Source organism: Frieseomelitta varia, unplaced genomic scaffold (assembly GCF_011392965.1).
Source record: "Frieseomelitta varia isolate USP_RPSP 00005682 unplaced genomic scaffold, Fvar_1.2 scaffold_313, whole genome shotgun sequence".
NCBI classification, from domain to species: domain Eukaryota; kingdom Metazoa; phylum Arthropoda; class Insecta; order Hymenoptera; family Apidae; genus Frieseomelitta; species Frieseomelitta varia.
Genome location: NW_025110050.1, coordinates 252,117 through 266,465, shown reverse-complemented (window position 1 = coordinate 266,465; position 14,349 = coordinate 252,117). Strand labels below are relative to the sequence as shown.

The 14,349-nt window shown below is 47.5% G+C and overlaps 1 protein-coding gene across 10 annotated transcripts in view; it reads right to left on the bottom strand.

Moving 5' to 3' along the window:
• The window catches only part of LOC122529861 (broad-complex core protein-like), a 50,077-nt gene that overhangs the window by 19,206 nt on the left and 16,522 nt on the right, over positions 1-14,349 (bottom strand). Inside the window, exons 1-5 of one of the 10 annotated variants that reach the window (XM_043656348.1) lie at positions 8,356-8,466; positions 5,975-6,424; positions 3,248-3,449; positions 2,153-2,344; positions 207-786 (exon numbers count right to left, since the gene is read on the bottom strand). In XM_043656348.1, coding sequence (XP_043512283.1) covers positions 207-786; positions 2,153-2,344; positions 3,248-3,433 — 958 coding nt within the window. In that variant the 5' untranslated portion in view covers positions 3,434-3,449; positions 5,975-6,424; positions 8,356-8,466. Of the gene's footprint in view, positions 1-206; positions 787-2,152; positions 2,345-3,247; positions 3,450-5,974; positions 6,447-6,941; positions 6,961-7,533; positions 8,484-14,349 lie in introns of those variants that run through there. The other 9 variants (XM_043656349.1, XM_043656354.1, XM_043656351.1 and 6 more) reach the window with 9 other exon arrangements.

The window sequence follows — 14,349 nt, the reverse complement described above, 5'->3', positions numbered from 1 at the left end:
AAAAAAAAAAAAAAAAAAAATTGTTTTTTTAAAAAAAAAAAAGGAAAACAAAAAAAAAAAGAAAAAAAAAAAAAAAAAAAAAAAAAAAAAAAAGAAAAAATCGAAAAAGAAGAAAAGGAAAAGTACGAACGAAGAATGGTGGATAATGCGTGGTGAAAATTGGTCAATGCGTACAGGCCCGGTCGGAACGCGTGTGATCCACGTACCTGACAACGGCGTGTGCTCCGTCAACGCGGCCATACTGAAATTAAAGCTGCCGGGCGTCGGGAAGATCTTCGTCTCTGGCAGAAAGTTCGGCGTCGACGTGTGCTCGGACTCGACCTCGTGCTCGTTACTGCTGGCCGATGCTGGTGGCCGGTCCGACGCCGCAGCCCCGGAATCCGACGAGTCCTCGTTGTTGCCCCCGTTGCCGCTGTTGCCGCCAGTCAGCTCCAACGGCTCGCACTTGATGTTGTCCTCCAGCGGGCTGTTCTCCTCGTGCACGCCGTTACCCTCGACCTTGCTCGACAGATGGTTGTTCTTCACCATCGAGAAGTCCGTGGGCGTAGCGTCGTTGTTGTTGAGTGGCGGCGACGGCACCCTCGGCTTCTTCGCCGACTCATCGTGCGGATCCGGCGTTCGTCTCTCGTTCCTGCGTATCTGCGCCCGGCGTAGCAATTGCTGCACGGTGGTCGGCGTCGGGGTTACCGGCGTCGGCGGCGAGCCACCCCGGGGGAAACTCTCCTCGGATTTTTCGTGAAACGGAAGGTGATTACCGCCGGCGGCTAACGCGCGAACGTGGGACAGCTGGAATTTGAAGAGACAAGAAGAAGAAGAGAAAGAAGGAGGAAGCATGCGACGAAGAGGGAACCGTACGCTACTTGGTGGCACAGTTTACAAATTTTAAATCTTCTATATCCTTTACTAGTAGACAACGCGATTGCGAGCGTGTTAACGCTGGAACTACCAAAATGATCAGTTTATAATTTTTATGTGTCAATTTTATAATATTTTATAGACGTAAAACGCTACGTGCTTTCAAGGATTTAAATAATTTTCGATTTCAATGTCTCTGATGGAAATTTTATGATTTAATTGTGGCTAGTTCCAGTGTTAATGCACATCTTTTGATTCAGTGTTACGATACGCGTGGACGATTGTCTATTTAACAAAGCACGTTCCTATTCTCAACTGTTCTTCTATGTTGGATAACATTCACGTATCTATTCTCAAGAGCAACGTAAATACCTCTTTAGAATCGTAGGAAAAGTTTTACCTCGATTTAAAATTATTATAGTATCAATTTGAGAACAAATAAATCTAGGCACTGTCCAGAGGCGTATATATTAGAAAGAAATCGATAATTTTTCCATCAACCGCTCGTTACGATCCTCCGAGTAAAGATAACCGAGATTGCTAAATTAGTTCATCAGTGTACTAAAAACGTCGACTTTTTCTCAGAAGCACAGCTGTAACACATATGTACGCCCGTATAAAATGAAGATCCCTTCTATATGTTCTTCGTGCACAATATTTCTCATCTTCTCTTGTTACTCATTCGATTTGCTCGTTTAGATCATTATTACTAAACAAGGACCAGATATTATCTACGAACAAGTACATATTGGTCTGTATTTTGTCTTTGACGACTATCAACGTATATACAGTTCGCTATCCGCAGACAATGTCTGGACTACGCTTTAAAACAGCAACGAAAAAAAAGACAGAAGAAGAAGAGCAGAGAAAGAGAAAGAGAAAGAGAAAGAGAGAGAGAGAGAGAGAGAGAGAGAAAGAAAGAGAAAGATTCTCGATGAAGAAAATACTCGATGTATGGTCGAATAATACGCGCGCATGCCCACGAGAATTCACGATTACGAATGCTTGCTTTCTATTTGTAACGCAGCCCCGTTATCTTTGTTTGCTTGACCTAGGACAATTATGGATTGGAATCAAGATTGGATACACACATTGTGCACGAAGATAACGTGGCTTTTTAGTTGAAAGTCGCGTCTCTATCAAAGATAACATGCAAAGTATATAATCAATTTGCCCGGCGTACCGTGTACAGCCTGGTAGTATATATATTACATATGGACGAACTGTTATTATCGACGAATGGCAAAGAAAAGGAGGAACAGACGGAGGAGCGGATAGCCAGAGGAATGCATCTTACCTCGTCCCTGTCTGTTTGGTCTGCCTGTTGCGTAAGTCCCGATACCCTGAGGACCTCGGCGGTCTTCAAAAAACTGCTAAGCGAACGCTGATGCACGTTCACCTCCCCGTGATAGATGAACTCCACCAGGGCGTGCAAGTCGCTGAACGCCACGTCCTGAAGTACTATCACCGGGTGTTTGCACGGTGTGCTCTGCAAAAGGGAAAGCAACGAGGAAAAGAAGAGACATAGTTTTCTCGTATAACTGTTAAACATTGACGTTGTACTCGATGTGTCCGCAGACGACAATAGAGAGAGAGAGAGAGAGAGAGAGAGAGAGAGAGAGAGAGAGAGAGAGAGAGAGTGAGTACACACACAAGAAGTGAACGTAAGTGGAAAAAATTGACGGCTCGTGTGTCTCATCATCTGGAGCAAATCTCTAAAACGCAGAGGGAAAATGGGAAGCAGGATGCGTGCAACTATTTGGGACAGTCCTAGGACATTTTATATAATTTTTCATCATTGTGTAATATTCACTAGGGTGAATATTTAATACTTATCGCAGACGAAATGTTTCAATTGCACGTGCACTTTAGAATACAATTGTTAATATGTTATTATCTCACAGATTCTTTATCGGACGATTAATATTTAACATCTAGAGAAGGACTTATTTTCATGATTTTATCTATAGATAACTGAGAATTTGAGGCTAAGTTTTCAAAAATGCTCGTCATTATCATTTCCTCTTTACATTTCAATTTATTGATCACTTTTGAACAAAATTATCTGTGGATTGTATCCACGAAAATTTTGCCATACTTCACTATGGTCACGAAGATTGAAAATTGATCCCTTAAAACTTATACTGTACGATTTTCTTTGAACGTCGGAATTAAAATTCAACCCTAATGTTCAATGTCCGATAAAATGACGAAAAGAAAAATCGTACAGCACGTTTCAAGGAGGCGTGTTGCAAAGAGGAAATTTCAGCGTTGAAGAACCTTCGCGAGGAAAATCCTTCAATTCGTTTCTGGAGCACAGAATTTCAACAATTAACAATTGTCCTAAGACTGTTGGATACTGAGGGCTGTGACGCACATCTACATATCTTACCTTGAGCAATTCTCTAAAATAGGGACTGCAGGCGGAGAGTACAACGCGGTGCGCTTTGAGGCTCTTGCCATCGCAGGCCAGTGTGACGTCCACGAAATCCTCATCGTCCCTCAAGTTCTCAAACGCCGACGTTATACTGCTTTGGTAATTGTTCCATCGCAGACAGAAGTGTTGCGTATCTACCATCGTTATGTCTATTCACCTATAATCAGAAACAACAACGTTCGCTATTTAACATCGGGCGAAAAAGCTTGAACACTTATCTTATCGGTTGAATAAAATCGAGGCATGGCCGCGGTGTCTCTCGGCCAAAGGAACATTTTTACAACGTTTACCGCGAAGCGAGAGATCGGCACCTTCTCTCTGTTTCGAGTTGTCCCGCCCGGCCCGTTTGCGAACACACCGGCGGCCGGATGTTTCGTGCACCCGAACATCGGCGAACGAGACTCGAAGGTCAAACGGAATTTCTAGTTGTGTACGATAAACCACCGCCGGCAGATAAGTCTCGGAGATCGATAATTTTCGATAACCGGTCGTTTCGAAATAAAAAAAAAGAAGGAGAAAAAAAGAGACACTGTTGCAACACGCGTGTACGCGCACACGTAACGTGCATGTGTACGTATCTCGAACGTGGATCTGAACGCTGGAATTACCAAAATCGCTGAAATGACTTTTCAGACGTTCGAGTCTGAAATTTTTCCCAAGACGTACTAATCAAAACTCGTTTTTTCTTTCTTTTACCTTATCGTAGTATCGTACTTTTTTCTATAAAAAATAAAGAGAGAGAGACAGAGAGAGAGAGAGAGAGAGAGAGAGAGAAAGAGAAGTGAATAAAAATTAAAGTTTATCCGCAAGAAATGGGCAAAAATTATATAATGGTTTCGATATCGACTATTTAAACAGCGTGTTTGCCATAAGTGTGGCATTAGAACAGATGTTAATTTCCTTACGTTTCTCCGGGCCGCGAAAACTTACGTAACTTACTCGCGGAATTAATACACGAATTCGCTTGATAGGGACGAGGTGGACCAGAGAGAGAGAGAGAGAGAGAGAGAGAGAGAGAGAGAGAGAGAGAGAGATATCACGCACTAGCATATGTTATTAATTCGAAACGAAATAAAAATACAGCAAGCGTTCGTGGTGCGCGCGCGCGCGAGCGCGTAAAACGACACTTGCAAGTTTTGCGGTATTTTTACGTGGCGTAGAGGAGAACTCGAACGAGAGAGAAAGTGCGTAGAGCGTACGGTTACATACAGTACCAAATAGTCGCTGTGGATCCACGCGAACTTGCCTGTGTACATGTGTATGTGTACACGTACACAGGTATCATTGACGCGTTTCAGCGGACGAAACAGCGCGTGACACACACGTGGATAAAATAAAATATCGCGGCATACAGATGTGGAGGAGGAGCACGCGACGAAGAATAAGAATTAAAGAGTGCATGGCGTAAAAATAGAAGCCGAAGGATCACGCTACTCTTTTTTTCTTTTCTCTCGCTTCTCTTTTTTTTCTCCTTCTCCTTCTTCTTTTTTCTCCTCTCTTTTATTTGCACCATACGAGAAAATTAGGTCGGCCAGACTGGAGCGAAGCCAGAACGTTACGATTAAATAATTCTCCTCGCCACTTATAAAAGCGCAAGCATTAAATGTATGCTGATAGTGTTATCTTAGCGAAATGATAAAAAAAAACGAGAGAGAGAAAGAGAGAGAAAGGAGAGAGAGAAGAAAAATCTTAAAACAAATTTACAGTGCTGGTTGGCCGCGTCGTACGCAATTTGTTGTACAGCTACGACAATAGCTTCGATATATACGAACGAAATTAATGACGGTCGATTTCTAATACTCAATTTTTTTATATTCTCGTAACTCGTTGTCACGATAACGAAGAAAGAGCGTCGGGTATATATACATATGTATATGTATATATGTATGTATACAACGTTTCCGTTGATAATCGTATCGCTGATTCGAAAGGTATTTTTGCACTAGTCGACTCGACGCTTCGAAGAAATAGTAATTAAAGTACTACACGGGGTCGCGCGCGCAACAGAAACCATATACCGCGACAAAATGGTAAATAATAGTGTGTGCCGCAATATTTTGGACACGATTATCGCCTGCTGAAGCAGGGAGGAGGAAAGAAGAAAAAGAAAAAATGAAATAATTAGCTCGTTCCTTATTTTCTTTCTTTTTTCTTTTTTTTTTTTTTTTTTTTTTTNAAAAAAAAAAAAAAGAAATAATTAGCTCGTTCCTTTTTTTTTTTTTTTTTTTTTTTTTTTTTTTTTTTTTTTTTTTTGACAGATACACCGTTTATCATAAAGCGTGGCGCGGTGCGCGATTCGGAAACTGTTTTCAGAGTTTTTTTGACGTTCGCTATCGCAACAAGCTGCTAAATTTATGTGTGACGAGTTCCAGATAAGCTCGCTCTCGCAGTGCCGTGAAAATCCCTGCCAGTTTTGATAATAGAGAACCCTGCAGTTCGAACTGACGCAGGAGAGGACCCAGGAGAAATCTCGAATTCCGCCGAAGAAAATGAAACACCGCGTTCATCTCTCTTGACGTCGAGTTGGTCGCGGATCGGCAACGCGGGCACGCGTTTTTCCCTTTCCTCTCCTCCCCCTCCCCCCATCAAAAAAAAAAAGATGGAAAAAAGAAAACTGTCAAAACGGTGACGGACGAGAGTTAAAAGTGAGATAAAGAGAGGCCGGATCACGTTATACAATACCTTTTTCTCGGCGATCGCGGGCTATATAGGCAGTTATACGCTTTCTTTCTTTCTTTCTTTCTTTTTTTCTCTCGAAACTTTCTAAGGCACGTTCACCACATCACACATCATCCAACGAATGTGAATCACAGTTTCGAAGAAAGTGGACGCGTTATCGCGAAAGCACACCTATATCACTCGTGTCATGCCGCCGCGCTAGCTAACCACCGAAACAATGAACCGAATTGAAAACCGCCGTTGCGTTTTATCTGCACAACGCCACCTCGCAAAAAAGTGCGCACTTCACAAGTTCGCGAAAAAGTCCCCTACGCACGGCCACTAGTGCTGCTTCGTCGTGGCGGAAAGTCATTATCCACCCGGCCGCAATCCGCGAACCGACACGCTGGCCCGCCAATACGAAAACGTGTTTTCCTCCCTCGTGCCCGATCCTCCACGTAGCACGGAGAATCTCTGCGATCGACGAAGAGAAAGAGAGAGACAGGTTATTGATTCAAATCGATCGATTTGTGAAACACGTGCGAAATCCTCCGGACTGGCGAGAGACAGTGGCACGTGTCGAAACGACCAAAGTGAGACTAGTTCGATAGGATTTAATTTGGAGGAGGTTTAGAAAGGGTGGCAGGTTTCCGGGACGAAACAAGGGAAAGAAAACGAGCGAAAGGAGACGGGGATAAGAAGTGTCGGCGGTGTGATTTCCCGCTTTGCGGTGGCCTCGGCTCTGTGATCGAGGGAATTCGCCCGCTGGAGGATCACATGCCGCGTACACATACCGTGTGTTACACACAGGCCAAGAGCAACGAACACCGGAGGGAAAGAGAGAAAGAGATCGAGGTGTAGTGGCGAGGAAGTTGGAGCGAAGCTTCCGTTGGAAAAGTGACGGAAAGGTGACGGATCCTTGGAAGAAGAGCACGTTGTAGCGCGACACACAGCCCAGTCCACACCGGTGGCCTCTTTCTCCGTCACATACCGTGCGAACTAACCCCCGAAACGTCACGTCACGACTGTGCAACTGTGTGCCGCCTTGGTCGACGCGGGCGTACGTCGCGGCGCGGCAGCGAGGCCGCACGAAAACGTACGAAAAGCCGGCGATCGCCCGGTACGACGAGAGCGAGAACGACCGAAGTGAGAGAGAACGACGAGGGAGAGAGAGAGAGGGAGAGAGGGGGAGAGAAGGATGGTATCGAAAGGCTGACGGAGAAAGACGTTCCAGAGAGACACACGTACGGGGGGTGATCTGTGTGTATGAGTGTAGAGAGACAGAGAGTCAAATAGAGAACGGGATGGACGGACAGATGGACAGTGACACACGCAGGCGGTGAGAAAGAAGAAGAAGAAGATGATGATGAAGCGGGAGGACGCGAGCTGAGAAAGATAGGAACGGAGGCGTCGAGAGCAGATTTCGTCGGAGAATCGTGGTTGATAGCCAGGAGGAACGCGTCGGAGAATTAATTCTCCACACTGGAGAACGAATTACCTTCTTGGGCGTAAAGAGCCGGATAGGAAGAACGTACATAGGTATGTATGTGCGTGTTCTCGCGGCCGGGGGGAGGGGAGTTTACCTTGCGGCCACTTGTCGTGTTCGACACGTCGCTCACGTGCGTTCCGTTCCTCCTGCCCCTCTTTGCTCGCGATTCAGAAGCGCATCCTTCCGAGCGCAGGTTTTCACGCGCTTCGTTCGTTTCGCGGGTGCTGCAGGTAAAAGGGCACACGATCGCAAGAGAATCCGGCTGTGTCTATCTGGAAAACGCGGCGAGAAAACAAGGATGACAACGAGCGGCGGCGACGACGACCACGACGACGAGGATGATACTTGACGGTGGTGTGCGGCAGCGACAGTAGGCGATCTAGCGCGCGTTGCCAAAAAAGCAAACGCACTCTTTGCTCTTTTTCTCTTTCTGGCGTGTGTCTCACTCCGTACGCGCCGCGCCACGCACACACATGTACACACGCGCGCGCGCGCGCGCGTTCGATCTTTGCGAAGACGGGAGGATAGGCCTTCAGGCAGCGAGACACGAGGGGAGAAGTCCGGAGCTCTCTGGCTTGACGATACAACGCCCAAGCACACTGAGCGGCGCGGGTAGACGTCGCCGCGAAAGGAAAGAAGCAAAGAAATCGAGAAAGAAAGAAAGAAAGAAGGAAGGAAGGAAGGAAGGAAGAAAGGAAACATACAAAGAACAAAGGGGGAGGGTGATATCGCGACTTTTAATCCATCATCGTTATTTCTCTCTGTCCGGATCGGCTGGCTTCGAGTGTGTGCAAATCGTTCGCGTTCCCGCGAAATACGAAAACAACCCGGCAACGCGGCCTGTCAACGGCAGCGGCAGCGATCTCGCGGCGACGCGCGCGGGAATTTCGAACCGGCTCTCGCACGCACGACCCACCTAGCCACGTGTTTCTCTCTGTTCGGGATGCAAGCAGCCACCGTGACGCAAATTGCCGCGCGCTTCACTCCGGAATGCGAAGCCTCTCTCGCCGCTACGTTCCACCGAGACACCACCACCACCACCGGCACAACCACCACCACCACCACCACCACCACCACCAGCACCACCAGCACCACCGCCACCACCAGCCAGCATCAACCACCACCACCACCACCACCACTACTGCCGCTACTACTACTACTACTACTACTACTCTAGCACGGAAGCGCGAGCGTGTACCCCGCACGCGTGGATTCGCGGATGATCGCGGATGATCGTGGAGACACACCAACCGTTGATACGTCGTGGAACAAAGTCACTGTCACGGCGGCGCAACACGTTCCGCGAGCGCCGTTTCAAAGAGGGAGGTGGAGCTGGAGCCCCTGGCGCGTCACTGCGAGGGTGGAGAGAGACAGAAAGAGAAAGAGAGAGAGAGAGAGAGAGACAGGCGAATGAAAAAAGAAGTAAGAGAGGTGTGTGCGTATTACGGTAACGTACGCCAGAGAGAGGTGTCGCGTCGCGTCGTGTCGTGTCGTGTCGTGTCGCGTCGTGTCACGGCGACACCACGAGCCCGAGAAGCAGCGAGAGTACGGCTGCAGCACCGAGTCTGGTTAGGACTAGCACGCGGGGGGGAAAAACGGCGCCCGCCGGCCGCCGTTATTCTTTATCGGAGCATGAGACATCTGTCGTAATAAGTGCGGACTAAAAAATAGTGCGTACGCAGAGAGAGAGAGAGAGAGAGAGAGAGAGAGAGAGAGAGAGAAAGGGAGAGAGATAGAGGAGAGAGTAACGGAGAAAAGAGAGCCCGATGGCACGATGGTGGGGAGCTTTATGCCTGTGGCCGCATCGGCCGTGCCTCCTCTTTCACCCCGCTGTACCCTTGCCCAGCCCACCTCTTTTCTCTTCTCGTCTCTTTTCTCTCTCCTCTCTCCTCTCTAACTCGCTCTCTCTCTCTCTCTCTCTCTCTCTCTCTTTCCTTTGCAAACCCTCTCGCATTTCGTCTCTCTCTCTCTTTTTCTCTCTTTCTTCTCTTTGTCGCACTGACACGTCCCCTCTATCTTCCTCTCTCTTATACGGGCCCCACCACCCCACCTCACCCGCTAGCCCACGAGACGAAAATGCGCAAAGCTAACGACTTCCAATTAAAAGCGCTGGAGCTGGAATTTTAAAGGCGCCACCGACTGCCTACTACGATTCGCGCGCCTCGGCTACTCCGGATTATCGTGAATAGACCGCCGCGCCGCCGCCCCGACTATCCGTTTCCGACTTCGCCGATACCACGTCGCCCTATCCTAATCGTCCACCGTCCGTCCGCGGTTTCCTCCGGCCGTTTATCACCAGTTTCTTTAGAAATTTTCGTCCGATCGTTCTACGACTGCGATCCGTGTCGTCGAAACATTCTATTATTATTCCCCTCTCTTGATCGCTGAGCTTGATTGGAGAGAAAAGAAAGAAAAAGAAACGAACGCCTATCGCCTATCACACCTGTGCATCCCCGCGCGTTAATCGTTCACCGATAGCTCTACACGCTACGTGATATTTCAACGAGGAACGACGTTACTCTTCGTCGACTAGATAGTCTAGCCATCCATCCATCCATCCATCCATCCATCTATTCGGCAGCCGGCTTGTCTCGCGGATCCCTGCTGCCATCCTGCTCCTGCTAAGCTCGCGCCCGCAGCCGCTACCCCCTCCGCCGTTGCTGTAGGCGACCCCACTCGATTCGCCCCTCAAAAAATCATTACGCCCTTCCGCGGGCTGCGCATGAACGCGGTTTTAATTCGCTACTAGAAAAGTAAAATGTAAACGCCGTTGGATGAGAGGGACCCGAGGGGAGGGTGCGGGCCGAATGGGAGTTGGTGCCGGGCTTAGGAAGGACGAGGGGATGAAAGAGAAAGAGAGAGACACAGACAGACAGAGAGAGAGAGAGAGAGAGAGAGAAAGAAAAAGAGAGAGACTCGTTGGAAACGAGGCGAAAAGGGCGGAGGGGTAGAGAAAGATAGAGAAAGAGGAGAGCGAAGCACCGAAGGAAAAAGCAAGCTGCTGGAGAAAGAGTGAGAAAAAGAAAGAGAAAGAGAAAGAGAAAGAGAAGTTTCGCGGACGTAGTCGAGGACGAGAGAGTCGAACGAGGACGAGGAACGCGACGACTGTGAGAGCGCGACGTAGGACAGATCCTTTTTCCACCGCCGCGACGACGAGGGAAAGAGGAGGATCGAGGCCGAGAGAGAGGGAGACCCGGCGAGAGGAGGATACGCTCCCCTACTTCTCTAGGGGTTCCATTGTAATATTTATTGATTGGATTCCTAGGAGCCAAAGCTTGAGGGCTGTGGCACCTATACTTCGACTAGATTGCCTAGAAATGTTCTCCACGAGGCCTCTACCGAGCCGAAGCCTGTTCGTCTTTCTGTCGTCTCTCCTCGCCGCGTGTTTTCTTCGCTCGAGTCAGCCCTCGTGTCAGAGCGGAGAAACGTTCCACTGACCTTGGTCGAATAATTCACGGTAAATAGCCGTGAGCGGGATGCGAATCTACCGGCGTTACCGAATAAATTCCACCACGTGAAAAAGGACTCGTTCTCTCTCTCACTTTCTCTCTCTTTCTCTCTCTTTCGATTGTTAATTGTCCACTTCTGACAAACGAACGAAAAAAACGAAAAAAAAAAAATATATATATATATATCGTGGAAAAAAAAAATCACGGGGGCGCGCGCACGTACAGACGTTAATCCTTTTATACCGAAATTGATTCGGTGGCAGAATCTATCTAAATAAAACGGCATTTATCCTATCGCGTTAAATCGTGTCTGAAAAACAAAAACAAAAAAAAAAAAAAGAAAAATAAAATAAAATGAAATAAAAATAAAAAAACACGCATCGACCGTCGAGACACAATGAATCGTGGCCCGCGGTCTATTTTCCTCTCCAAATAACGTTGGCTCCGCTGAAAGCCGGATGGTTTTTCGTTGGTCGTTCGATTTTTTTCTTAAAGGACCGACGCGATCTCGTAGCGGAGGAGGAGGAGGAGGAAGAGGAGGAGAAAGAACGCTTTGAACAACGTCGACGCTATTCTCATTCAACCGATGCGCCGTTGAAACAAACGAGTGCATCGCCTTTTTCATCCCCTCCAACGATCTATCGGCGAACGATACGTGGAATCGTTGTTTCCTATGGAGCACACAGCTCGCAGAAGTCCATGAGTCAGTTGCCCTTGAACACGTGTGTATGTGTGTGTATATTCATGACACTGTCGCGTCATTCTTCCATCAGCGGCTAAGTACATAGATACATGCGTGCGTGCGTGCGTGCGTGCGTGCATACGTGCGAAATACGCGCGTTCGCGTTTGCAAAATCGAGGTTATGGCTGAAAAATTAATGGACGCTCGCGAGGGGGAAAAAGGCAAGGAAACGCCGGGTAAATAACGGTGGCGCGTGTTGCGGGATCGTTTGCCGCGCTAACGAACGCGCGCTGCGTTTAGCCGTTTGGTCGGGAAGAGGAGCGTCGTCGCGTTAAACGCTGAATTGCAGTAAAACGCCAGGGTCGTGGATAATGCATAATAACGAGCAGCGTAAACGGACGAGCGAACGAGCGAGGTTGGCTCACTTCGACCGAAAACCGCGCGCCAGTAGGGAAAATGCAGATGTTTCGAGCGGATCCTTCTCCAACGTCGGCCGCGTATCCACAATTTCGCAGCGTCCACCTGCGTTAAGATTCGATCGCGTGATAGGCGATCCTCTCTGTCTGAGAGAGCGAGAACCTCGTGCGTACGATCTTCCTGCAGGTGCGCGCGAAATTCGAGAACGATCCGCCAGGAGGAGAATGGAAAATTTTGATTTTGCTTGAAGGATCGAATGGTCCTTTAACCTGTTTTCTTTTTTCCTGTATCACCTCAAACAAGTATTTGAACGTACTTGGAAAAATCTTTCGTGTTCATATCATCAACAGTTCAATCATATAATAGTACTTTATACGTCAAAGGTTATGACGTTTTAGAACATTTGATCGATCGTTTGATCGACAGGTTCTTGCCAGAAATAGCAGATGGATCTTGAAAACGTACTTTTAATGGTTAAAATCAAATTTTCTTCGATGTCACTTGACGAATAATCGATGCAAAGGCTAGAACGATCAAATATTTTAGACACATTTCATTTATATCGACATCTTTTAATCGCAAGATCTGACTTGGATGTTTAAAGAATCGTTTGAAAGAGAGTTATTTTTCTATCCTTTCTTTCTGTATCGCAAGGCTGATACCCATTAATCGAGTCAGAAGTTATATATCGATCCAATTCCATTAATCTACGTGGCTATGAAATTAAAGCATTCACGAAACATGGAACAGCTTGGCTTGGTTTCTGAGATGCTCGATTATTAACCCGCTCGTTCTATAACTTTGCTCCTGAGAATTACTCGTTAAATCTACATTTTAAACGAAATATCGAAAAACTGAACGATTCGTCACGCCATCACTCGATCTGACTCGATGCTACGAGACGAACACGTTCTAACAAACAGATAAATATATCGAAAGAAAGCAAAATTTCATTTCGCGCGTTTCAGTATCGATCGAATTCCAACAATTATTTATACCGACCTCAATTCGCACTAGATGTCCTGAAATATACAGGGGTCAATATTTTTAGCAAGATTGGCCGTTTCGACGCGCGGATCCCGATAATTGGGTCGAAATGGACGGTAGTTCGATTCCTCGGTGGGTTTACATCTTCCTTTTTTTGTTTTTCTCTTCTCCTTTTATTCTTCTTTCTCGAGAAACGAGTCGAAAACGGTACGGTGAACCGGTACGACGTACTACGTGCATCACACACCTGGTGATGTGTGCCGCTGTACCGAGTTCAAGGCTACCGATCGCGGAACACTGGACCAAGACATTCCTACCCTGTAACCGCCCCTACCTTACCTTCCCTCCTACCGTGTTCACTCGCACACGCATTGCCACAGTTCCCCACCCCAGTCTGAGTCTACGTCACACGCGTCTGTGTTCCTCCATCGGCTAACCCTCTCTGCCCCTCCTTCTCACCCCCTCCTCCCCCCCGTGCACCACCCTCGTTCGTTTAAGTAACGAGGTCTACGAGATCGTGATGCCGGCCGTCATTGCCCCAGCTAGATACCGTTCGATGAAAAAAAAAAAAAAAAAAAGAAAAAAAAACATTGGCCGAGGAGATATGTATTTTACACAGGAGAGACTTATTTCAGACTGCGGAGAATCGGGAGAACCGGATCCTTTGTGCGCGACGAACCTTCTACTCCGCTAAATATTTACAATCGGGCGTTGCTCAGAATTTTTTTCCCAATATCCACTGCCACTGATAGCAAGAGGGATCAACCTCCTCCTCCTCCTCCTCTTCCTCGCTTCGTGAATCCGTCTTTTAAACGGATCGCTTTGTCGCGGCGATTCACAGGATTTCAATATTCGCCGATTAACCCTGCCGCCCCGTTAGACCAATTAATGAAAAACAAAGACCAGGTGGGGGAGGGGGGAAAAAGAGAGAGAGAGAGAAAGAAAGAAAGAAAGAAGGAAGGAAAACGAAAGGAAGAAACAAGAGAAAGAAAGTCGTTTGTTCCGGTGCTCGTGGTGCCTGGTACACGAGAAGGAAGCCTCAAAAGCGCCCTTTTCGGCAGGTTTGAACCCTGGTGTACTCATTAACCCGGCGCACCTGCCAGTTAACGCGCTTGCCAACAACCCGCCGCATGAATTCGTCCCAATAGACAGAAACTGCAGCGATAAAGAATATCATCCTCTTTAGGCACGACCGTACATGCGTCCTAAATGCACTCTACACACGCGAGGCTTTCGTGGGGGGGGGGGGGGGGGGGAGGTGAGAGAGAGGTAAGTAGGCAAGCAGCAGCAGCAGAACGGCGGCAGCAGCAGCAGCAGCAGCAGCAGCAGCAGCAGTAGCAGCAGCAGGGCAAGAATATGCAGGGTCTAGTGTCTC